The 25,751-nt window shown below is 46.2% G+C and overlaps 7 protein-coding genes across 7 annotated transcripts; 6 read left to right on the forward strand and 1 right to left on the reverse strand.

Annotated features, from left to right (window-relative positions):
- Positions 1 to 176: 176 nt before the first annotated feature.
- N7466_001687 (uncharacterized protein) lies at positions 177 to 2,248 on the forward strand (the record flags this gene model as incomplete). The annotated part of the gene is made up of 8 exons (XM_057161085.1): positions 177 to 229; positions 374 to 555; positions 612 to 1,245; positions 1,314 to 1,464; positions 1,533 to 1,598; positions 1,659 to 1,767; positions 1,830 to 2,045; positions 2,121 to 2,248. The coding sequence occupies 8 exons, from the start codon at positions 177 to 179 to the stop codon at positions 2,246 to 2,248; spliced, it is 1,539 nt and encodes a 512-aa protein (XP_057024370.1).
- A 575-nt stretch (positions 2,249 to 2,823) lies between these two features.
- N7466_001688 (DEAD-box ATP-dependent RNA helicase DBP2) lies at positions 2,824 to 5,556 on the forward strand (the record flags this gene model as incomplete). The annotated part of the gene is made up of 6 exons (XM_057161086.1): positions 2,824 to 2,888; positions 3,178 to 3,365; positions 3,441 to 4,409; positions 4,480 to 4,587; positions 5,142 to 5,270; positions 5,336 to 5,556. The coding sequence occupies 6 exons, from the start codon at positions 2,824 to 2,826 to the stop codon at positions 5,554 to 5,556; spliced, it is 1,680 nt and encodes a 559-aa protein (XP_057024371.1).
- Positions 5,557 to 5,946: 390 nt separating this feature from the next.
- Positions 5,947 to 7,251, reverse strand: N7466_001689 (SGNH/GDSL hydrolase family protein; the record flags this gene model as incomplete). Its single annotated transcript, XM_057161087.1, has 4 exons — positions 5,947 to 6,692; positions 6,788 to 6,833; positions 6,934 to 7,066; positions 7,145 to 7,251. 4 exons carry the CDS (start codon positions 7,249 to 7,251, stop codon positions 5,947 to 5,949), a joined length of 1,032 nt encoding a protein of 343 aa, XP_057024372.1.
- Positions 7,252 to 14,276: 7,025 nt separating this feature from the next.
- N7466_001690 (putative C2H2 transcription factor (Con7)) lies at positions 14,277 to 16,112 on the forward strand (the record flags this gene model as incomplete). The annotated part of the gene is made up of 4 exons (XM_057161088.1): positions 14,277 to 14,313; positions 14,421 to 14,992; positions 15,229 to 15,409; positions 15,763 to 16,112. 4 exons carry the CDS (start codon positions 14,277 to 14,279, stop codon positions 16,110 to 16,112), a joined length of 1,140 nt encoding a protein of 379 aa, XP_057024373.1.
- Positions 16,113 to 18,912: 2,800 nt separating this feature from the next.
- Positions 18,913 to 20,284, forward strand: N7466_001691 (LysM peptidoglycan-binding domain-containing protein; the record flags this gene model as incomplete). Its single annotated transcript, XM_057161089.1, has 3 exons — positions 18,913 to 19,395; positions 19,896 to 19,977; positions 20,019 to 20,284. Coding segments are annotated over 3 exons (831 nt in total), but the record flags the coding sequence as incomplete, so codon positions are not given.
- Positions 20,285 to 21,555: 1,271 nt separating this feature from the next.
- Positions 21,556 to 22,563, forward strand: N7466_001692 (ankyrin repeat domain-containing protein; the record flags this gene model as incomplete). The annotated part of the gene is made up of 1 exon (XM_057161090.1): positions 21,556 to 22,563. The coding sequence occupies one exon, from the start codon at positions 21,556 to 21,558 to the stop codon at positions 22,561 to 22,563; it is 1,008 nt and encodes a 335-aa protein (XP_057024375.1).
- Positions 22,564 to 23,973: 1,410 nt separating this feature from the next.
- On the forward strand, positions 23,974 to 25,087 carry N7466_001693 (uncharacterized protein; the record flags this gene model as incomplete). The annotated part of the gene is made up of 2 exons (XM_057161091.1): positions 23,974 to 24,633; positions 24,731 to 25,087. Coding segments are annotated over 2 exons (1,017 nt in total), but the record flags the coding sequence as incomplete, so codon positions are not given.
- Positions 25,088 to 25,751: the final 664 nt, after the last annotated feature.

Raw genomic sequence — 25,751 nt, forward strand, 5'->3', positions numbered from 1 at the left:
GTCTACCAGCAAGTGTACCTCCGCTGCTCCGCAAATACACAGAAACTCCCGATTGAAGATAAAAATCGTAATCTCTTATCTTATCAACCCTCCCACCATCGGATCAGTGATCCCCGCTCTTCACCTACGGCTTTTTCATCGAACCCTGCAGTATCGCCCCATTGGCTCCAGTAATCATGTCCGTGAAGCGGGTCCTGGTTATTGCAGGATCTGACAGCTCTGGTGGCGCGTGAGTCTTCTTTCCTTCAATGCATTGGTACCATTAGCTGGCAAATATTTGCCTGGCTCATTCCGCCCTACAGATTGTTCCTAAGGCAATGCACCTGGAACTGGCGTGTAAAGGGCACTTGTACGTGTACTAATTCGGTTCCAGTGGCCTAGAAGCTGATCAAAGGGTTCTGGCCGCCCATGGGTGCTATGCTCTCACAGCCACGACGGGGTTGACAGCTCAAAACACACTCGGCGTGCAGGATATCTTCGTCGTCCCATCGGAATTTGTGAGAAAACAGATCAATGCAGGCCTAGAGGATGTCGGCTGCGATGTAGTGAAACTTGGTTTGTTGATTTATCACCCTCGACAAATTTTCCGATTCTCTACTTACTTTCAATAGGCATGCTCTCGTCCGCGGAAACAATTGATGTCATTGCCGAGACACTCCAAGCGCATCAAGTCCCCGCCATAGTTCTTGATCCGGTCATGGTGTCTACAAGTGGAGCGCAGCTTCTCCCAGAGAAAGCCGTGAAGGTGCTCCGGACCAAACTTCTCCCGATCACTACCATCCTCACCCCCAATATTCCAGAAGCCCAACTACTACTGAAGGATTCCGGCGTAGAAGCTGCTGAGCCTGTTGATCTTGCTGGGTTAATTGAACTCGCCAAAAAAATCTGTGGCATGGGCCCAAAGGCCGTTTTGTTGAAAGGCGGCCATCTTCCTCTCACTAAGGACCTCAAGACGACCCAGGACCCCAATGATGCAGCCACGGTTGTTGACATTCTGTTTGATGGCGTAACGGGCGAGACAGCGCTTTTCGACACCGAGTACTTGGTGTCCAAAAACACACACGGTACTGGCTGTTCTCTTGCCTCCGCGATCGCCGCCAACTTGGCCATGGGTAAGAATATGTCACGGGCCGTGCGCAGTGCCGTGCGGTTTGTAGAGGCAGGCATCAGAACGAGTGTTGATCTGGGGAAGGGGAGTGGACCAATCAATCACTTCCACTCCATTTATACCATGCCTTTTGCACCGTTGGTGACCCTCCTCTCTCTACACGCAATGTACTATGTCGAATGCTTTGCTGACCAAAAAAAAACAGTGGTCGATTCATTGAATATGCCTTGGATCGTCCAGATGTTCAGAAGGTGTGGAAGAAGTTCACTCATCACGAGTTTGTTGAAGGTATAGGCCAGGGTACGCTACCCATTGAGCGATTTAAGGAATATCTTGTGCAGGATTACCTGTATTTGGTAAGAACCCGACTCAGAGCCTCACATTCCATCATAGTATCCGCAACAGTCTTACCATGCTCACTTAGGTTCAATTCGCTCGCAGCAATGCATTGGCGTCATACAAATCGCAAAGCATGGACTCAATAGCAGCAGTACGTATTCTTAATAACCATCTCATACGGAGTAATTTCAAGCTAATTTCTCGCATCTAGTCTGCTCAGATTGTCCTCCATATTCAACGAGAAATGGCTTTGCATTTGGATTACTGTGCCTCTTTTGGTCTTTCCAAAAAAGAGATGGAGAGCCACCCGGAGACTATTGGTAAGAGATACCAGCCCCGTGATCTCCCAGCCCTTTGCAGTTTCTAAGTATATTATATTCAGCCTGCACTGCGTACAGCCGGTACATCCTTGATATTGGCCAGTCTGAAGATTGGCTTGCACTTCAAATGGCTTTGGCTCCCTGTTTGATTGGATACGGTGCTATTGCTCAGCGACTACATGCTGAGAAAGGGACCCTCCGTGAGGGAAACCAATTCTGGAAATGGATCGAGAACTATGTTGCCGAGGACTACACTGAAGCCGTGCGGCTCGGATCAGGTAAGAAAACACCGATTGTAGGCCCATCTCTCAATGCAAGTTAGACTGCTGAATTGATTCTCTCATTGTTATTAGCGCTATTGGAGGAGCACATGCATCAGGTATCGCCCAGTCGGGTGGAGGCTTTGATTAAAATATTTGTCCGAGCGACCGAATTAGAGATCAGCTTCTGGGACATGGGAATGAGTGATAAGAAGGTGTGAGTTTTAAGTAACGAAACATAATACTACAGACAAACAAAATCACCTGGGCAATGTACTTGTCAGTTGTCACCTATTCTTATCTGATCTCACTTTGAACATATTCAGGGTCTACTAGTATTCATGTTTGTTCCAGAGAAGCTTTGGAACCCTTGCGTAACCGAAATAAGTCCATCTATAATCTAAACTTTTCCAAGATCATTTAAGCTTGAAATCTTAAACCTTGCACATGTGAAAGCCATCCATGGATACTATTCCAGAACCTGTTCGTGATAGTTCGCCAACTGGTGCACGTCCGGAACCAATCTAGATTCATCACGTGCTGTAACGTGATCAAAATATACACTAGACCTAATTGGGACGTTTTCTTTCTTTTTTTTTTTTTGTCGCCTCCTTCCGCTTTTCTCCCCTGGCGCGACGACTTTTTTTTCTGTTCCTTCTCAGTTCTTTTAAGGCCTTATTCCCACTCGTCTCCCCCTTCTTTTTTTTATTTTCTCCTCATCTCCTCTCGGTTTCTTTGAACTCTTCAATTAAGGTCAACCCTAGAAAGTTCTAAAAACCTTCTTCTATTATCCATCATGTCTTACGGCGGTGGTGGTTACTCGCGCGGTGGCGGCGGCGGTGGTGGTGGTGATTCCTACCGGTATGTACTAATGCTTCTTTGAAAGAAACATTGATTCCCTTGGATATCTTCCAATCCTATTCCCCTACATTCACCTAGATATCTGTGGATCTATTATACCTGTTTCGTGATGAGCACAGGGAGCAGTAATTTCTGTTTCGTCATCTCCCTTATTATTGGGCGACATTAGGCCGATAGCTAGGCTTCATGTGTTGTTTATCATCCACCTTTTTATCCTTGCAATTTTCCATTTTTACACCAAACACACTATGAACACCTATGAACACTCGCACTAACATTTTCACTTCAGCTCCCGTGGCGGCGGTGGTGGTGGCTATGACAACGGCTACTCTAACGGAAATGGCTACTCCGGCGGCGGTGGTGGCTACGGCGGTGGCTACGGCGGCGGTGGCCGTGGTGGCGGTTTCGGCGGCGGTGCCGGTGCTGGTGGTGATCGCATGTCCAACCTTGGTGCTGGCCTGAAGAAGCAAGACTGGGGTAAGTTTCAAACCATATACCAGCGAGACAATTGAATATCCCGACCGCAGAAAACTAACAAGCATTCACTACTAGACATTGACTCCATGCCTAAGTTCGAGAAGTCTTTCTACAAGGAGCACCCCGACGTTACTGCCCGCTCAGATGCCGAGGTGGATGAGTTCCGCAAGAAGAGCGACATGGCTATCCAGGGCCGCAATGTTCCTCGCCCGGTTGAGACCTTCGACGAGGCCAACTTCCCCGCCTACGTTCTGTCCGAGGTCAAGGCCCAAGGCTTTGAGCGCCCTACTGCTATTCAGTCCCAGGGTTGGCCCATGGCCCTCTCCGGTCGTGATGTCGTCGGTATTGCCGAGACCGGTTCCGGAAAGACCTTGTCCTACTGTCTTCCTGCTATTGTCCACATCAACGCCCAGCCTCTCCTTTCCCCCGGCGATGGTCCCATCGTCCTTGTCCTTGCTCCCACCCGTGAGCTTGCTGTTCAGATTCAGACCGAGATTACCAAGTTCGGAAAGTCCTCTCGCATTCGCAACACCTGTGTCTACGGTGGTGTCCCCAAGGGTCCCCAAATCCGTGACCTGTCCCGTGGTGTCGAGGTTTGCATTGCCACTCCTGGTCGTTTGATTGATATGCTGGAGGCTGGCCGGACTAACCTCCGTCGTGTCACTTACCTTGTTCTTGACGAGGCTGATCGCATGCTGGACATGGGTTTCGAGCCTCAAATTCGCAAGATCATTGGCCAGATTCGCCCTGACCGTCAGACTTGCATGTGGTCTGCTACCTGGCCCAAGGATGTTCGTCAACTGGCATCTGACTTCTTGAGCGATTACATTCAAGTTAACGTCGGTTCCACCGACCTCTCTGCCAACCACCGTATCAACCAGATCGTTGAGGTTGTGTCCGACTTCGAGAAGCGCGACCGCATGATTAAGCACATGGAGAAGATTATGGAGGACCGCACCAACAAGATTATCATCTTCACTGGCACCAAGCGCGTTGCTGACGAGATTACCCGCTTCCTCCGCCAAGATGGATGGCCCGCGCTTTGTATGTTTTACCTCTTCTGCTTCTCCCAAGTATTCGGGTGCGATGATTCATTTTGCTAATCTTTCTCTAGCTATCCACGGTGACAAGCAGCAGAATGAGCGTGACTGGGTCTTGAACGAGTTCAAGCAGGGCAAGAGCCCAATCATGGTGGCCACTGATGTGGCTTCCCGTGGTATCGGTATGATCAAACTACATTCCCCCTCCCTATTCCCTCCCCTATATATACCCCCCTGATGGGGCCCTTGAGAACACTCACCCGTGTTGAATGTTTTATAATTCATGTGGCGCGGTGCTCAGCCTCTCTTGAAGCGTGTTGGTGTATACACGACTCGTCCAGGTGGAACGTCAGGTCATCTTAAATGGTTATCATGCCAGGAGGACCTTGGACTCACGGTGCAGCATAACAGAAAGCAGAGTCTAACAGGATTTCTCCGACTCCTTTGTTGCGGAAACTCGCAAGCGAGTTGGAGTTTTTACATCCCGACTGTTGTTCTTGAACTGTTTTTGAAAGGCTGCATTTATCTCCAAGGTTACTCTAGGACCGCGGTCTTTATCGCCACTTCCCATGGACTCGCTTCCCTTCCTTCGGGATCTTCTTGAAAGAAATTCCTCCCAGAGAGCAGTGATGCATCCAGTCCTGCACGACTGAGAATAGGGCCCTCTTATGGCTCATGCTATTATTATTACCTCCCCGACTAATGCTCCGATTGCTAACGAACATTTTGTAAAAAGATGTGAAGGACATCACTCACGTCCTGAACTACGATTACCCCAACAACTCGGAGGACTATGTCCACCGTATTGGTCGTACCGCTCGTGCCGGTGCCAAGGGTACCGCCATTACCTTCTTCACCACTGACAGTATGTCTTTCTCCAATCGAAATCTACCCTATTCTTGACTAACGATCTTTCCCTCTCTCCTTCAGACTCTAAGCAGGCTCGTGACTTGGTCACTATCCTTACTGAGGCCAAGCAGCAGATCGATCCTCGTCTTGCCGAGATGGTCCGTTACAGCGGTGGTGGCGGTGGTGGCCGCTGGGGTGGCCGTGGCCGTGGCCGCGGTGGTTGGGGTGGTGGTCGCGGTGGCGGCGGTGGTGGTGCTTCTCAGGGCAACTCTGCTCCCCTTGGTGGCAACCGTCGCTGGTAAACGTTGCTTGTCTTCTTTTTCGTCACCGGTAGACTTTCCTTTGTTCATTTTTATTTCTTCCCCGCGTAATTCGGTACGGACGGCGTTTTTTTTTCGATGTCATAGACAGTCTTACATGATTTTACCGGTTTATTGAGAGTCGATTTCGACACGACCTCATTTATGACAATCCTAGGCAGACCTGGGATTCGAAGGCCCATAAAATGTCGATTCTTCGCAAAAGTTTCTTGTTCCGTCTCGGTGGCTTACTACCTGTTTTTTCTTTTATCCTCTGGGGAGTATACAATCATATGTCCATAATTGACTTATTTATCATTGTTAAAAGCCCTTGCAGCCCACTAGATATAATGGATTGAAAGTGACAACAGACATTCAAATGTTTGGACCGTCTTAACTCTGCAGCCACTTCTCCAACTCCGAGGCCAACAGCCGATGCGTGTGACTCGTCATATGCCCGGTGTTGTACCAAAAGTACTCGTCCAGCGGCGTCGGACACCCATAGGCCTTGTAATTCCACGCAATATCTGGCTGATCATAACCAGCACAATAATCCGTCGTATTCACAATCCCAAATTCCGAGGGATGATCTAAAATCCAACTCAGCCTTGCATGGGCATCGAAGACTTGAATCTCGACATCCTTCTTCTCTTCCCCAAACTTCCCCGCCCTCTCCGTCAAGGCAGCATTATACCATGCCACCTGTGTCACATTTGGCGTTGAATAACTGCTACCCACGTTATCCGGATCTCGATCCATGGGTGGAAGATTCATAATGAGATATGATCTGTAGCCCAGATCGTATAGAGTATCGACAGAGTTGAAAAGTGTATTCGTCAAGTTGGCGTAGAAAGTCGGGAAATCGACAGCGTATTTTGCGCTATCGCCAACGTCATTGATGCCGATCCAGACTGCCACTAGGGTTTCACTTGTGGTGAGGAACTTGGACAGAGTGCTATGGCCATATGTTGCATATTGCTTTATCTGATCTACGAACGGAACCGTATAATTGTGGTGCAGCGGTGTACTGTGTAGTAGATAGGTAGATGTCAGGCAAAGAACAATGAGGAACATTCGGATAGGGCATCTGGGACTGGTGATTTCCTCAGGTAATTCTTGTCGGTTGACACGATCACTTACTATTCAGTTGAGATGTCTGCGCCAGCGAAGGCAAAATCCCAAAGTTGTTTTTCACATGTTCGTGGTGATGTGAGGCCTGGCTTTTGGCCGCAACCTGTGAGATATTCGACCCAGTTAGGGCCTCCCTCTGCAGTTCCTGTCTACGTATGTAGATTAGATCAATACTTATAAAATGTCTCGAAAGTTCCAAGGTTCCAAGATTTTGGTCTTGTTTTATTCTCTATTCAGTCGTTGACTTACTTGGTTTTGAACAATCTTGTTTGAGAGGAGGGTCTCTTGATCATATGAGAAATCAAAGGCATCGCCTATGAAGCTGTAGTTTTGAAGTCCATGTGTTCCCTGGACATATGTGTAGGAGTCGCCAAAGGCAAGCCTTTTAGACATGCATTAGGTATTTGTAACGTTGGAACATTGAAGTGAGAATTCATTCAAATTGAACCTTTGAACTTACAGAGCTTTCTTGGACGACCAGTGAAACCTATCTGCCCGTGGTATGGCAGACGCAGAGACCCATGGGGCGAAGGAGATGGCGGCTAATATGGATTTTGGAGAAGGCATTTTGCTGAAATTTTACTTTGGAATTTTAACCCTTTGGCAGTGCTTGCAATTGATTGTTCCAGGGCTTCTTCCAACTTGAAAGAAAACTGCAATGTTCAAGTTTGTTGGTTTTCTTTTATTTCTTCTCATTCTCCATTTGAAAGGTGTCAAATATATAGATCTACATAACCCTAGTGCCCAACCCCGCAATTGACTCGAGATCCGGGGTAATTCTGTAAAACACACGGAAAATATTTCTCCGTCGGGGTGGTTTGCCCCAGAACCGAGAAGATATATTAAAATGACATATTCTGCATATTGTGAGGGTCAGGTGGAACGTTGCCTTGGTTGGGGATGCAGGGGATTTGTATAGACGGGCGTTGGTTCGGGTCAACTGGTGTTGGCAAATGGATCCACTATGGGGCCAACTACTTCCAAGATTTAATGTTGGACGCCCATTACTCCAATATTATATATGATAGATACGGTTGTAAGATATAGTCAATGGGGTTCAATGCACAGGCTCTCAAGAGCTTCACCTTCTTCAACGTGAAAGCCCGAGGCAACAAGAAAGAAAAACAAGATACCTAAATAGGGAACTGGTACAGGTACAAGGTCAAGGTACAATCAAACATTTGAACGTTGGAAGTACTAGTACATGAACTCAAGCTGATAAGAAAGTAGACTCCGTAGTCCTGTATCTTGAATGATGATAATACCTCTGCTCCAAACATTTGAAGAAAAATTACCTTGTACGGGAGAAAGTTGACGGCGCTTCTGTTCCCGCTAGTCAGCCCCCCCAAGTGCATATGTACATATGCTAAATGTGATGACAGTGACAAGACTGCCTTTTTGTAGGACCATGTACATCTACTTTAGCCCTAAGGATTTGACTCAAAAGATTTCAAGTGCATAATTATTGACATGTCAACTGCGACCTGGAGAGCCTTATACGGCTTAGTGGTTCAGTATAAAATCCCCCGATGCTAGTTCGTAACCTAACGCTCAAGATTTATGCTTAAATGGCCCACAAGGAGGCTGTGCGATGCTAGTCTTCCTAGTAGGTTCCACAGCATCGACTACCGTTTGAATGAAAGAAATAAGGATACGCTAAGCACTGCGTGCCATAGAGTTTGTATATATTTGATACGGACCGGTCCCGATGGTGGATTTTCTTTCTTTCAAGTCAAAACGTGGGAAACCACCGATTGAAGTTTGAACAAAACCATACTTTGGAGTTTTCCCGAACCAAAGATTCATTGCATACCCCAAGGTCGCAATGAAAACGGCGGGGGGGGGGGGGGGGGGAAGAGCAAGGAAATATAGGGACACGAACCTTCACTCCCATGCCAACACATGGATCGTCAACCTGAACGTTGAGGCGTGCGCTGTACCTCGACTAACTCTCCAAAGAAAGTGTTCATTGCCGACCGGCTGCATGTCTCATGCAAGTGTCCCAAAGTTCCAAAGTTTTTTTTCTCTCGGCATAAAATGGCTGCAGACTAAGCTCTCAAGAGAGCCCCGTGCAGATAAACCAAGAAACCAAGACCCCATATATGCCGCGACTGCATAAGCGCCATTGACGTGTTGGAATACGGCAAGTCACGGCCAGTACGGAGTTATACTCCGCAGGACTTTCCACGCAGGAAGAGGAGTTGTTCCCGTGACTATTTCAAGGCAAAAACAAGCGACAGAAAAAGGGGGGGAAAAACAAAAATTCAAAAGCAAAAGGCCAACATTGAAAGGAAAAGAAGTAAAAATAAATAAAAATAAAAACTAATAAAACCAATAGAACTAATAAAACTAACAATCCTTCGGGCTAGATCCCGCGTTTGGCCTGAGCGTCAAGCCGTAATTCCCGGACGCTAACAACCTGTCATGTAATGCGGACTGGATGGCTCAATTTCCGGGCATGTACAATGTACAGAGCAGGCGAAGAATATGCATGGAAAATGTAACGTTGGTCGGGTGATTCCGATATAGATTCGGAAATAGTACAGGTTGCCTTGTTTATTATTTTATTATTTTATTATTTTGGTATACTTTTGGGAATGATCAGTGTTCAAATGTTAACATTGACTTGAGAGAAGCTCCAGTGGAGAGCCATAGAAGTACGGAGTAAATATACAGCAATTATGATGTCTATGTCTACTAACATGAGAACATTTCAAACATTTGAAACCTTTGGAAATCATGATTTCTTCACCTAAACCAAGATTTCATTTTGACTTTGACAGTATCATTGGACGTTAAGAACAATAATCGTAGATTTATCCGGACTGGGTTAACCCCCTTTCGACTGGTTCTTTTTCCCTTTCGCCCCTGTTGACTTGATCTCTAACCGAGGGAGGCGAGAAACCAATCAAAAATACATGTACATCATTCAAATGTTTGGAAATATTAGGGGGTAAAGAGGTCACCCGGACATGAATCATATATATTTTTTTTAAAAAAAATATATCTTCTTATTGATATTATTTTCTGATTCATGATTTGGATTTTGACCCGGATCATCAGCTGGGATTATGATTATCCTTATTTCTCCTCTGATTGCGCTTGCTCCGAAGTGGCCTAATTCGATCTACCGAAAGGACGGGTGAGACTTACTGTGTATGGCATAGGTACCGCCTCTAGTCAACACTCACGGGCCACAAAGTGGACAGCGGTGGATCCCACAGGGATATTTCCTATTTCCTATTTCCTATTCCCTTTTTCTCTTGTTGCCAACACCAAATAACCCCCCAAAAACGCACGGAGCACTCGGCAAGGAGGCGAAAAAAAAAAAAAAAAAAAAAAAAGGGCTGGACGAAGGTACCCGAGGAGACCCAGTATATACTCCACCGACAGCTCTAACTTGTTCCCTTCATTTCTTTTCGCGGCTTTTTTGGGGGGAACGGTGGGATCGTCTCGAGTCCATAGCTCCTCCGGAATTGAGCCGTGGGCTCGACCAGTCTATCGATGTGAACTGTGAACACGTGCACACGTGCACACGTTCGGAGATGATGAGAACTTGAATCAATCACCCGGGTTCAATGTCACGTATACATTTCCTATAAATTAGAGCATGAAGGTACTCAGTGCTATCAATTCGATAACATGTCCCAGGATCATCAATCACTATATATCCAGATGTCACAGCCGCGAAAAGCGCCTCATAGCGGTTGCCGTTATATACGAGGCTGATAAAAAGAGGCACAGAGAGCTGAAGGTACTCCATATCCGCGGGAAACAAAAAGCCGACATCTCAACACCCATGCCAAGCTCTCTCGCTGGACATGAAAACTGGGGACCACTGGAGTCCACATTTGGAGAGATCGTCCGAGGTTACAGAGGTCCAGCATGACCTTCCGTATCCCGCGTACTGGAGCCCTGCGGTTGCGGCGTCCAATGACTGACGCGCCATATGCATTTGATATCGATCATCCCGGCCTTGGTCTCCGGATATCCCGTACCAAGCTTGGTCTGGTTGCCCTTGTTTTTCGACTTTTTGGGGGGGGGGAATTTCCGTCTTAATTGTTTGGCCTCTTGCGGAGCTCTCCGCGCAGGGCCCACTGGGGGCCGAGACGACTATAGATTGCCGAGGGTACATTTCTTATCACACGAAATACAGAGTAAAAGAGGGTAAAAAGGGAGGGGAAGCTGTTCCGTTTTGTGGAAAATCGATGAGAGAGAAAAGGTACTACATATGCATGTGTGCATATGTGTATGTACATAGTATGTACGATGTAAATCAATTTTTATTATAAATTTTTTTAGGTGAACTAGAGTGATGCAGTATGTATGTACTTATCTTCCGTATCCCATGGCTTTATTTCTCACCGGCAGTGAACTAAGCCAACAGGGTTTCCACTTGCGCGGGGTCAAGATCGAGCCCACCTACGGCGAAACATGAACAGTGATTTCCGAGAGGGGGAGCCTTGCATCACTGTGTGAGAGCAGCAATTGGTAGTTGATTTGGAAAGGTGAATTTTTTTTTCCCGCTTCGTTGTCTTCCCTGTCTTTTGAGAGTACGCGATCAAAAAGGTAAGGGTTTACGGAGCAGGTAAAAAGATTGTCAGGAAAAGAGGAAAAAACCCCACTTTCCAGGGATTCTCATAGGTCACAGGAAACTTCAAGGGCGCCCGGAGAGCCGCCGATACTCCGCTCGCCAGCTCAATGGCAATCAATGACAATCAATGGCAATCTGGAGTAAAGCCGGGACCCGCTAAGCGGAATGACCAATTACTGACCAATTGCCAAAAGGTGCACAAGATCGGGGCTCGTTCCATGGTACTAAACCGCCCCCTTTTTACCCTTTGGGGATTTTGGGTTTGGTAGTATAAATGAACTAAAAATGAACTAAATTAACCTGATTTGCATTCAACTCTTTATGATTATAACATCAGGGGTTACCATGGGAATTTGGGTAATATCTACTATATATATAATAAAAAACAGCCTTGGAAAAGATGCCAGTATCAACTTGAATTTTCGGAAACATTGTAGTGGAACCATGCAAGGAAAAGGGGGAGTTCGGGTTTCCCCGTGACAAGAAGCAGAATTATAGGTTTATATGTCCAGAGGAGAAATGTACATAAGATGGAATAATAATGAAAATCATTGTCGAAATGTTCAAATGTTACATATGTATGTAGGTGTCAGGGAGATATAGCCTCCGATCACGGACGGTGGGGATTGGTGTTTTTATTTTTATTTTTTATTTTTGTTCTCTCATTTAGGGAAGCGCTAACGCGTTCCTGAGGTATTGTTGATACACCACGGTTACGCGAGAGCCGAGTGGAAAGCGGCCCCCAATTCTCATTTTCCTATTTTACTACTAATTTCTTCCATTGACGCTGAAGAGTCAAATAGACATCTGACCACTTATCAGAAAGGGGTAACGGAAAAAAAAAAGGATAAAAGAAGAAAGTACAGTAAGAACTGGAAAATTAAAAAAAAAAAAAAAAGAAAAAAGAAAAAAATAGAAGACAAATAAGCACCCTATGTGATGCAGATATGCCCCCTTTTAATATATTCGATTTCTTCATTTCTTCATTTCTTCATTTTTGGATTCTTGGTTTCTTGGAAGCTTTACTCCTCTTTACTTTACCGAGGTTCTTCCGTTCAAGTGGGAAATCAGATTACATGGGAAATGATTTGGCAAGTGGATAAGCATCAAAATGCGATATCAAATACAAGTTCGTAACAGCGCAAGAACCGGCTTCAACCGCTTCGGCTTTCACCTTTGCCAGCAAACTTTGCCGCTAAACCCAAGGTAGCAGCTGCCCCACACCTTCAACCACGCTAACACGTTAACGACGCTAAACACTAGCCCTGGTCTTCCCGAGTTCCATCGCTTCTGCTTCCCCCGTACGCTAGACCCGAACCTGGTTTAGTCCACCTCCACTCCACTAAACCAATTCCAGTTCTGAACTCTTGAGAGGTAATTTTTTTTTTTTCTTTTTTTTTTTTTTTCTAAATATCAATATTTTTTTTGAAGAGATTCTGAGGTTCCTCGGGCACGCCATTCCCAAGTTACTACCCATGCCCCTCTTTTTTCTCTTTTTTTTTTTTCCCCTCTTGTTTTCCTTTCCCTCTATCTTTGGGTTAGGGAAGTAGGGACAATACTGTATGGTTATTTTGGTCCCCCCTGGTCCAAACCCCTCATACCGTGACACGATCTTGGTTGGTACCCACGGGCAGGAGACGCTAGGTTCACCGTCTTAAGACGCACCCGAGTTGCGGGTAGACTAGTCTGATGGGAGGCTAACCTTTATCACCACTTCATTGTATATCACGATTCTTAACGTTCTCCCCATCCATTGCAGATTGTGTGTTGCAAAAAAAGAAAGACAGGAGAAAAGGAGGTTGTATTCGGATTTCGTCATGTTTACGTCCGCTGGAAGAGGATCCGCTTTTTTTTTCCCTTTTTCTTTTTCTTTTTCAATTTTCTTTTCTTTCTTTTCTCATAGGGGGTTTCTTGGGGGGGGGGTTTAGGGTAAAACTTTTTCTCTCTTTAATTTTATTTCCCTCTTCTCTCTCTAATCTAAGAGATAAAAAAGGATAAAATAAGGATAAAAGAAATGCAAAAAAAACATATATCTCAAGCATATCAAATCCATAAATCGGTGGGAAATAAAACCACCAAAAAAAGCATTATCACACGGACTGTTAAATGGAACACTTAGCCGGGAGTTGTGAGGGGAAAGGGGGCCCAGTCCAGTCGGAGCATTGAATGAAAAAAGGGAAAGGTCCGGACCAGGAGATTTGGGAATTCCCATTCCATTAACATTTAACAAGGGAATTGAATTCTATAGTGTAGCTTCTCTCAGACAGAACATGCTTTTTATCATTTCAAGTTTATCTCCAAATTCCAAATTCCAAAAAATAAAAACATACGTGAGGTTCAATTAGAATGATCAACTGGGGGGGGGGGGGGAAAGGCAGTAAATTGGTGTAATTTTGGGGAAATGCCAGGTATTTAATCCACTAAAATTACACTCCACCCGTGGATCCACAGCATCCTCGGATCCCACGAGGACATTCACCTGCACCGAATCGACGTCGGCCTTTTAGCTGCTTCGTTGGCCCAAAAACTTCCTTCTTTTTCTTTTCAGATATCAGCTTCATCTCCCGTCTACATTTTTCCGTCCCGGTGCCTCGTGCTTACCGCCACCTGCAAGGCATCCTAAAAAAAAAAAACCGAACTAAGATTTAAGCATCGGGGGTATCGCTTGAACGCGCTTTGACAAGAACGCGTCGATCCGCCCTTTTCTTCCTTTAATCTCCACCCATCGATCTGCATTTCCTCCTTCGCCTCCCCCGGGAAATCAACAGTAAGTTCACTCTTTTTCTTCTTCAGCCACTTGGTCCATCTTGAAACTACTAGCCATCGTTGGCCTCTCTCCCCTTGCTTTGCACCGATCAAGTCAATTTCCCCGAGATCCTTTTTTTCTTTTTTTGGCTCTCTCAACCCCTCGCTGACTCGTGGCTACGCGAATTAGAGTGAATCCGTTTGAGAATACTCAAGAAAAAGTCAATTCTCATCTTCAAACCACTACGATCTTATGGACAATCGGCCTGCCTCCGAGTACGCACAGTCAGGTTCGCACCTTCCAGCTCTCCAGCAACCGGCCTAAAACACCGCGCGCACCAAATTCAAAAAAGAAAACACACAAATTCTGAACTCTTTTTTTCTCTCCCACTCGCAGACCAGACTTCGGCTGCTGCCAGTGCTCACTACTCTCACAATCACACTCCGCAACCCGAGGTGCGCCCACCTCAGTACACGCCTCAACCGGACGTGCGACCCCCGAACATTCCGGCCTCCAATACACCTCAATCCGACTACGGCTTGAACCCCCCACCCACACGTTCACCCGCCTACCAGGACTATCTCCCTCGTCCTCAGTCTTACACCCCTAACTCCCAACCCGGTGGTGTTCCAAGTATGGCTCAAGCATCAAGTCCGTCCTTGCCCATATCCCCAATGCCAATCCCGCGCAGCCCCAACCTGAAGTCTGACGCGGCCCTACCTCTAGATCCCTCCCTTCCTGCCAACAGCCCCACCTACCCTCCTCCCTACTCCCCTTATCAACCTCAGGGACACGATATGCAGTACCAAGGCCACCCCCCACCTCCACACCAGATGTATGCGCGTCCGGAGTGGCCGCACACTTACGGTGGCCACTCACATGGCTTGCCAGGCCCATATGCTTCTCCTGCTACAACGGTTGGTTCTGCCTCCCCTGCTCCTGCAACCGCGGGCTTGAGTCGTGGCCAGGTATGTTTATGACGATCCCTGGTCCGGAGGAGGGAAAGAAAGGCTCCTTTCACCGTTGTCTTGGACGCCTCTGGGCTTTCGACTTGGTCCTCAGGTTCCAGTCGCCCTCCCAGGGATCGTCAAAAACAGCGCCTGCCTTTCGTCGCTCAATAAGCAATAGAAGTGGATTTGCTTGGCAAATTTTGATTTTGTTGGGTCTCCCTTGATCCGGTCGCTAATGTGTCTTGTATCTCCAGGTCTACTCGTTTGTCCCAATTCCCGGTGCTCAGCAGCACAAACGCCCTCGTCGCCGCTACGAGGAAATTGAGCGCATGTACAAGTGTGGTTGGAATGGTTGTGAAAAAGCATACGGTACTTTGAATCACTTGAACGCCCACGTGACGATGCAATCGCATGGTGCGAAACGTACGCCAGAAGGTGAGTCTCAATTGCGTCGTTGAAAAACAACTATCCGCGTGTTTTTTCCCCCCTCTTGCAAAGCTGAAGTGGTTGTCGCAAATCGCTGGATTGGGCTAGCGCCGGCAATTCCGCGCTAGTGCGTTACACTAGATCTCGCGGGGCCCAAGTAGCGTGGTCGACGGCGGCGGTTAGCTTGCATCACTATCCCTTCCCGCCCCGCCAGATTCTTGATCTATGTCACGGACCATCCTTTTCACCTTGTGCATTCCAATTTGCCTTTCCTTCTTTTCTTTTCTTTTTCTGGTTTTTCATTTTTTAATTTTCTTTTATTTGTGATTTCATAAAACACCATACTGACCTACATGTATTAGAGTTCAAAGAAATCCGCAAGGAATGGAAGGCTCGCAAGAAGGAGGAAGATGGTCAGCGCAAGGCTGCCGAAGAACGTGAGCGTGCTGCTGCCCAGGCTGCCCAGGCTAGCCATGTCGACGCCCCCGGTGGTCCTTCCGATCCCCAGGCCGCACAACCCTCCGCCTATGGTGGTGGTGTTCGCCCCCAGCTTCCTCCCATCGGGTACCAACCCGCGGACAGCCAGGTCCCTGGTCAGTATGGCGGTCCTGGTGGCGGTTTGGTCTATCAGAGCAACGGACAGATGGGTTATCCTCCCAACTACCCGCACTCCCCGTACCCCAACGGTCACGTTTACCAGCCACGTGAGTAAAAAAGACATCAACAACCCTCAACAACCCGTCGCCATCCTTGCCGGGATCAACAATCATTCCTCCCCCTATTGGACTTCACCATCTTGATATACCTTGGATCCCCAGGATCGGTCGGCTGATGACTTCGCTACGGCTCCCCAGAGACTTCAACGAACAGTTACCCCCAATAATCCTTTAATCGACTACCTCCCGACATTGTGAAACGGAAACTGCATCTCCTGTTCTCTCATCTCCCTCTCCTCTTTGATTTGTTTTGCTTGTTTGTCTTGTCATTTTTAATCACGATATCCCATTGCCTGTGATTCATGTCGTCCCGGATTCGGTCCCCTCCCTTTCCAAGTCTTTCTCCAATGATACCAACCTCTGCGGCTATAATGCATCCAGTTCAAGAGTGGCTTTCCGACTTTGATCTCCCTTCCTGTTCTTTTCATTTTTTGTAATAGAGCGTTTTCGGCTCTCGCAGGGAATGATCCTCCCAAAGGGAAAGCGCTGGAACGCGTTCTTTCTTCGCGAGTTTCCTTCTGGTTGCTTGCAGCCAGGATTTGTGGCCTAAAGAAATGGTTCGGTGGCGGGGTATTTTCTTGCATCAGTGTTTTTCATGTTCTCCTGCGTGTGCTAAGATTTTCTCGTCGTTTTTTTTTTCTCTTTTTTTTTCCTGTGGAGCAGACCATTCTCTCCCAAAATGGATGATTCTTCTTATGATCTACGGGGGGTTTTTGTCTTTTGCTGTTGCTTATTATTTCTGTGACGATGATCTTGCTACTTGCAGGAGTACTGTGACCTCGGTCTCTCTGCCTTTCCACTTTTAACGTACATTCACCGCCTCATCAGGTTACTTTGCCTGAAATGTTACCTTGTGCATTATTCTGATTCTTGCTTCTCCCATTTTATTTTCCTTTCTTTTGTTTTTTTTCCCCCTCGAGGCGTGCGATTCTTTCTCTTTGGAATTCGTTCAGCTCCCTGTAAACTGGTTTGCTCCATTCTTTTCAAGATTTGCTTTGCCGTATATATCGAGATCCTGCTTTTCTTCACAGCCATGAAAGGTCAGCTATGGGCTGAATTGAGAGTTATAAATCCAACAAGATCCCGGAAGAACAAAAACCCCAAAACTTCAAAATTACTGCTAGGAAACAGTGAAAGTGGTGTGCAAGTTAAAAGATAACCTCACAGACATCGTGGACAAAACCCCCCCCCGGCAAGCCCCACAGACGTCATCAGTGGCACACGTACTAGTCCTTTTAGTCTCTCAGCCACCAGCCTCGTACCAAAAGACATGCTAAGGCTAAGAGGCATCCAGAAATGGAGCATTAGTGTCATTTGGCGGTATTTTTCAGATAAGGTTATTTTAAAGTTGACTGCCGGTGCCTTGGTTGGAAATCAGAATTTCTTTTTTTTTTCGGGTTTTCAATTTTTCATTTCCCCGTAAACCACACTAACCGTCCAAGGCTTGGTTTGGTTTTGGTTTTGGTTTTGGTTTTAATTCCTTGGCTTCATTAGCGTATGTTTTAATAGACACTTCAGCTAGCGTGCATTTTTAAATGATTGGATCGGACTGGATTCGTTATCGTTTGATCCCGGGATTTTTGTTGAAGCATGAACGCGTACATTATGTTGAAGGTGTTTATCGATATGATCCCAAGCCGAAGACTTGAATTTGAAACCAATTCTTCAATGTTTAACGAGCTCTATCAACCTGGTGTGGTTTCCCCGAGAAATGTGTCCTCCGACATATTATAGTTTTGCTCAATACTAAATAGTACCTGAAGTAACATTTCTACCCCCACTAGGAAAGGTACCGATGCACTACGGAGTACATCATCGGATTTTAGCGCGGCAGCCAGATCACATTCCGTATGTCCGAGCTAAGCTGCAACTGGAGTCCGTGTCCACAAAGTACGTGGCTGAAGTTCGGGATTCTTGCATTTGCACGAGGCTAGTGTTGCTGCCACGTGCCTGGGTGGGTCACGGATTCATGAAAACCCTGTCGATCACGGGAAGGTCACGGGCTCACCGGTCACGGGAATTGCTGTTAACAACAACACTTCACTGACTTCACGAGTTTGTCCCTTTCCCCTCCTTTAACAAATTTGGAAAATTTCTCCAAAAAAAATACACTCATTGACCGAGTAGTATACTTGATTCTAAGGGATCAAAGAAATGCGCCCCTGCACCGTCAATAAAGATGGTGCAGCCACTTGCCAGCTTCTTTGTGTGATATCGAATCTCTCAAGCAGCTGCGTGGTCACAATATCTCGCTAATACCTGATTGATATATGGAGTCTGAGCCCCCGGTCATGGGGAAAATTCCAAAACACAGGTGGCACTCAAAAACGAGTCGGGCGATTTGAAGAGAGACAATGACTGCTGCTTTGTTTTGTCACCGCGGTGCAATGGATTGCTGACGAGGGCAAGAAGATAAAGAAAATACTCTAATAAGGGGAATGCATGAGCATACGTCTTCTTTATTATCGACATCACGCTAGCTACTCAGTTTCATTGTCAACATTTGAATCGCGCAAATTTCATTCCGCCTGCTTCAGCCCTGGAGGGACTTCTAAATTTAAATCGGAGTTTGATCTCGATAAATTCTCTTCAATTTCCTCCCCAAAGAGGGGAGACAATTTTTTTCCAGTCATACTTTGCGAGCTGATATGAGATTTTCTGAGCCTCACAGTACCCCCACGTTATGGGGGACTCTTCTACTTTTCCTCGTAGTAGCGTCACCAATACGACAGGCCAATGTCATTAGTGCCCACATTCCCTCCTCTATGATCTTTCTTTTAACATGACTTCAACTAGGCTACCCCTGACACATGTTCATCCATTCTGATCATCTCGGGCGATACTTGTTCCTCCTTAGCTGCCCGATGTGGTATCACCACCACTCAGCTCGCCGAATACAACACCGATATCTGCTCTTCGTCCCTGACAGACGGAGAGGCCATTTGTTGTTCTGCGGGGACATTGAATCTTCCACCCCAGCAAAGCAGCGATGGGCTCTGCTACACCCATGTCATTCAATATGGAGATACTTGCGCGCGTCTTGCTGACGCGTACAGTATTAGCACCGAGGACATTGAAGCCTACAATAATGACACGTTTGGCTGGACCAGCTGTGATGATATTCGAACTGGAAGCTTTCTATGTCTCAGTGCTGGGTCTCCTCCGATGCCCGTTGCAATTTCTAATTATATCTGTGGTCCTCAAGTAACTGGCACACCACGCCCGGACAACATCTCTGATATCGCGTCTCTCAACCCATGTGTAGCCCAAAATTGCAAGGTAAGTCTTCTACACTTTGTACTATATGCTTACTGACTCTGCCCTTCAAGTGCAATTTAATCCACGGCACATGCTACAATACTGTGAACACAGAAATTGGCTGCTCAACTGAATCTGTCACCATTTCCACACAAAAATCCACACAAGCGGTCATCAGCACAAACGTAAAGAGCTCCACCGATACAAAGTCATTCAAATCAAAAATAGTCGCGACGATGAACATTTCGGGCACCTTATCAAGCTCAATTAGCTCAGGTATGAACAAAACTACAACACCTGACAGAGAAAACCCTTTGGAATCGAAGTTGTTACCTCTTGATTCATCTACTATTGTTGTCTTAGAGACCTCCATAATAACGGGATGCGCGATCATAGTAATTCAAACTGATAAGAGTGTGATAAAATCCTCGGACCCTATAACTTCCACCTATACCACTCATTCAACCTCGCGTACCTCCACGTCGACTACACATTCAACTTCGACTTTGGCTACAACAAAGCCATCAACTACAAGTCAGTCAACTATGAATTCGAGTTCTACTACACATTCAACTTTTACTACTCAGTCGACTTGGACTACAGGTGAGACGTCAATAAAAAGCAAGTCATCAGCTACAAGCCAGTCAACTGTGCGTTCAACTTTTACCGCTCACTCGACTTCAAGCGCAAGCAAGCAATCGACTATGGACTCGACTCTCATCACCCGGTCGACTTCGAGTACAAGCAAGACATCATCCACAAGCGTTTCAACTACACATTCGACTCTAACCAGCAAGTCCTCAACGAGTCATTCTACTACCACAAGCAAGACCACAACAACGACAAAGTCAACCTCGGCAGCAACAGGTTCCCCTTGGACCATTCTGGTCTTCGCCAAAAAAGCATGTAAGGGCGATTACTACTTCATGCAAGGCCGATCTACAGGGTGCCTAAGCCTCCGTGGAGACATCTCCACCGATGTGGATGCAAGTACTTATTGTCGGTACAAGTCCTCCAGCGACGATTTATGGACAGCTTGCGCGGATGGTCCCCTGCGGACACCCGGATCGTGGGAATTTACTGATGCGGTGTGTAGCGTATACAGCTCCAGTGATTGCACGGGCTCAGGCGATGATATCCAGTCCTATACATCAGTGGGGTCGTCGCAATGCCAGGCATATAGTGATTATACCCTACCTGAGATTGAGTGGAATTCCGTCAAGTGTGAGACAGTTGCAGAAGCGTATAACGAAAAAAAAAAAAAAAAAAAAAAAAAAAAAATTGGAATGGAGAATATTTCTCACGTCGAATCGCAAGTAAATACATAGGCATAGGAGATTGTTTGAATGATTGGGATACGGTGATACCTATTCTTTGAATAATGTTTCATAATTTGCTCCAGATGTCTTTTATGTCTGCTATTATAACCGCTACCCAACATTTGAAAGGTACATGTATATTGCAGCTATCGCCATCCATGGCTGTTATTTAGAAAGAAAAAAAAAAAAAGGAAAGATGGGTCTGAGCGGCCAATAGTCGCCGCACGCGTACTAACGCTAGTGCTGAGAGGTCCATTGCTTATCTTACACCTTCAGCTGGTGCAATCGGACCTCCGTCGGCTAACATTGAAATTAGTAGGTAGCCCACGATATTTCCAATCATTTCTTCAACCTATTGGTAAGATTGAATAGATGGATCGCAACTGCAATTCCATACTTTCCATTCCGAACAAAGTCTATGTTCGACTTGAAAGCCATTTTTTGATTTTCTATGGCGGCTTGGAATTGTCTCCACAATGCATGATCAGCCCTGACGTGGCGGGCTAAAATCTGACAGGCGCTTCACGATCTTGCCGTCCGACCGCCAATGGGGAAAAGTTTCGGCAAGAAAAGATGAATTTGATGGATTGGGTGCAACTTGACAGGCTTAGAGCCCAAGGCTGACTGGCGTTTTCGGTGAATCGGGTTTACTATTCCGTGAGAAAGCATTAGCTTCGGTATCATTTTCGAGGAGTTGGGGGCGATGGTCCAGCCAGTCCCTGATTGGTTTGATTTGTTCTCTCACTAGGAGCACTAAGAGATCCATGCCGTTTTAACCGGGTAATCATCCCTCCCTCAGAGTCAAAACATACACTCATCAAGTGACAGCAAGCGATCACAGCAGTCGCTCCTCCCAGACAAGATGCACGGAAGTCTGTTTTCTTCAAATGGACAACTTCAGTTAGATGAACAGGATGATGAGAACACATGGTCGCCCATTCAGCTCGCCGCTTCACAGGGAGATCTAGGCCAGATAAAGTTGCTCTTGGCCCAAAAATCAGTGGACCCAAACGAGCCCGCCAAAGGCTACTATGGACAGACGGCTCTCCAGGTTGCCTCCCAAAAAGGACATTTCGCCGTGGTCGAGGCACTATTGGCGGCAGGGGCCGACGTTGACGCTCCTGGAGGAAACAACGGTGGTAGAACAGCGGTAGTTCATGCCTGCGGAGCGGGCCACCTGAATATCGTTCAACGCTTAATCTCTGCGGGTGCAGAGATCAACCGCCCACCCAATAGATACTCAGGCCGAACAGCATTGCAGGCTGCAGCTGAGGGTGGTCATATCAACATATTACGATGGCTGCTCAAGCAAGGCGCAGACGTGAATGCGCCCCCTGGTAAGACTGGTGGTCGCACCGCGTTACAAGCTGCCGCTGAAGGGGGCCACACTGATATCGTGGGAATTCTCTTGCAATCCAAAGCCCAGATAAACACTCCTGCTGTGAGGCATAAAGGCTTCACGGCCCTTCAAGGTGCGGCTTTAAAAGGCCACCAGGCAATTGCCCGTCAATTGATAGACGCGGGAGCTGATGTGAATGCGCCGGGTTCTTATTACGAGGGATACACGGCACTGTCGGCAGCGGCAGGGCACGGCCATTATGAGATTGTCCGAATGCTACTCGACGCTGGAGCAGATGTCTCTCTTACATCGGGACATAAAGCATGGACGGCAGCACAGATTGCGGTTTTCCGAGGGCACAAAGACGTTGCGCAACTTCTCCAACAGACTCAACGGATGGCCCTCCACATCCCGGAAAGATTGTCACCGGAGAAGGGGAAGTCAGAAGCAAGGAAAGTGGTATGGCTTGAATATCGAGAAAGAGAAAAGAGAGAAATTTATTTACAAATGACACAAAAGACGCTCGCCTGATGCATCAGCCCCGAACATTTGAAGGCCAATGCAAATGTTTCCCACTTGCCAACCTCGAGATTCGAACTTTTTGAATGTCAAAGTCAAAAAGCATCATTTCCAACCAATCACCTGAGTTATGACACAATTTTGATATATGTCACATACTAGTTGGAATAAATTGACTCAATATTCCAAAGGTTGCGCATGGGGTTTCAAAATAGTAAGAAGTACTCGCGGGAATCTTTATACATGTCTCAAGTCATACATTTAACCTTCAATGTTCGCCAGGTCCACATCCATGTTTAAAGCTGTCGCCTGATTCCAGTACCCTTTTTTTAAAAAAAAAAAAAAAAAAAACATATCAAAGCTTCTGGGAACATTTGGGACTTGAGGAAGCAAACCAGTTGTATGCGGGATTGCCTTCCTATGATAACAACCACCAGTCTTGCCTTGAGAACGGGGATAACCTGATGTGAAATTTTCGAATCACATAGATATTGGCTATATAACCTTCAACAGTACATATCCTAGTACATACGACCATAGGGTGTGGAGAACAGGGCTTCCCGTCCGCTCAGCCGTACTTAAGCCACACGCCGGTCAGTTAGTAGTATGGTGGGTGACCACATGCGAATCCTGACTGTTGTATGTTTTTGTTTTTCTTCTGTACCTGAACATTCTACACGTGCCTGAAGCGCTAACGTAGCCTTCTGCTCCCGTGCTGACCTTTTTATTGTAGGTACGTTATTATAGTCGCTAACTAGTATTTGGTCCGGCCTTCACCCGTGGTACTGCTTACTACTACTAGACCTGATTGATTTAATCACAAGGTCTAATGGATGTACCAGAGGCTGAAAGGTGGACTTGCTGCGCGAGAGACGTACTGATAAAGAGATAATCTGAAAGGAAGAGGTGTTCTTGTATTTTATCCGTTTTATCCCTACAATCATTGGACGCTGTCCATATACCGTCCGGAGAATCCACGGTTTCCGGACGAGGAGTGCCATGGAAGGGATCATGAGCCAAGCATCCAATCATTGATGACCGTTTACCGTATGGTTTGCGGTCCACAAGAGTGGCGTCACTAGCTCATCATTGAGTTTATCAACTAACTAACTCCGGTAACTCATTAACTACTAGTGAGTTATTTTAGTTATCTTAGTTAAAGTTATGTGGCTGACTAACCTCATATACGAAATCACTCGTATTTTCTCTTTTCTAATTCATCTATTTTTTCCCCCTCTCCATCTTACACACCACAATCTATCAATATGCCTTGTCGACGTTCGCATAAAAAATCGAAAAATGGTTGTCTTGAGTGTAAAAAAAAACACATTAAGGTTTGATTTTTCTTACAATCAATTAGTCGTCCCAGTTGAAATAGGCATTTTCGCGAAATCAATTCTGATGCCTGTTCTTTACATATAGTGTGATGAACAATTACCAGCATGCAAATCTTGCACTTTCCATCGGTTGGATTGTCAGTATAGGAGTCTGGAATCTCTAGTCCATAAGAATGATTCTAGCATTCAGATTCCAAGACAGAACGAAGTGTTACAACTTGACATAAGACTCCTAGAAGCAAATTTACTGCACCATTATTATACCGACCCCGATATAATACAGACAGAAGACACTCACTTCTGGCGTTCAGTTATTCCAAAAAATGCCATGCGGGAGCCGTTTGCTTTGGAGAGTCTTTTAGCATTCACTGCCCTTCATAAAGCGTATCTCGAAACCAACCAAAGAAGGTTCTGGGTGATGACTGCATTGAGCTATAACGACAAAGCCTGCTCGAAGCTATCGGAAATTGTGGGCCGCATTTCCGCAAGCACAGCACAGGCCGCGTTAGCATGCTCTATCTTCATCACACTCTTTGTCGTTGCACAGCATCAGTTCTCAACTCCCTTCAGTTATCTGGGTGAGGTTTTCCGGATCAAAAGTCTTATCCAAGGCTGCACACTTCTATGCAGCCAAACCCTGTCATCTGATTCCGACATTATCTTGTCAGCCAGTCAAGGCGAGGATAGCGGAAATGATAAGCAAATATCTCGAGAACGACGCGCAAATTCAAAACTGCACCAGCAAGTCCCCTCCAAAAACATATTTTTTTCCAGGGGGTTTTTTTTCCCCACTGACAAGTCTTTGTAGTCTTGGGTCCCAAATACTGGCTCAACTTGAGAAGCCCGATACATATCTCTCTTCGCCAAATCACCAAGTGTACATTGTCACCGTGAAAACTCTCCTTGACATGTTTGGTGGCAAAAACGCAAACGGACATCTTCCATCTATATATTCATGGCCTCATTCCTTCCAAGGCGCATTTATAGACCTGCTGCAAGCTCGGGACTTTGTTGCTCGTCTTATCTTCCTCCTTTATCCCTGGAGACTTCACATATTCAAGGACTACTGGTATATTGGAGAGTTTGGCGAGAAGCTTGCCGATGAACTTTTCCCAGCTGATGAACCCATACCTGCTGACTGGATGGAAATATTTCAGTATTTGAAAGAGCAGTTCAAAAGTCCTGCTGAGTCAACTTGAGATTGATGAGTGCGCAGGGGGCAGGACATCTGGATTGAATAACTTCATCATTATTTATAGAATGGCATTAAATAATATTGAAAGTATATGTACTGAGCTGTCGTATCGAAATATGTGGCACAAAATCTTGAGACTTTTTTTTTCTGCATATGTGGAGCGCGACCCACAATTTTATTCAACGCCTCAAGCATCACTATGTGCATAATTTTGTTCTCTTTCATGGGCCTACATATAAGCTTATGGCCGCCCAGGCTAAACCTATCGGGAGCGATAACAGAAAGTGAAACTCGCACTAGTCCACAGAATAATTGGTTATATCCACAGAGGTTGCGCGTTACCAGGTGTGTCCGACAGAGGCCGAATATCCACACATTCCCACAAGTTCTGGCATTTCAGCTACCCATGCGAGAACAAAAATAGCATGACTACCTCTTCTTATCTTTGATCAAGGTGCCACGTAGAATTGCAGGGAGGAATCTTCTGGTAACGAATGTTTCAAATTTCAGTTTACAATGACGTACAGTAATGGTTCTCCATACATAGCTCTCCTGATTCCTGAACGATCGACTATGGAGACTTCCGGACCAGTCATGAACGCCAAAATGGAAAGGCTTATACGGTATACGGTGGAACTATAGACCCACTTTTCTTTTTCTAATTATCT

Source organism: Penicillium verhagenii (assembly GCF_028828195.1).
Source record: "Penicillium verhagenii strain IBT 33310 chromosome Unknown utg000003l_segment0_segment0, whole genome shotgun sequence".
NCBI lineage: Eukaryota > Fungi > Ascomycota > Eurotiomycetes > Eurotiales > Aspergillaceae > Penicillium > Penicillium verhagenii.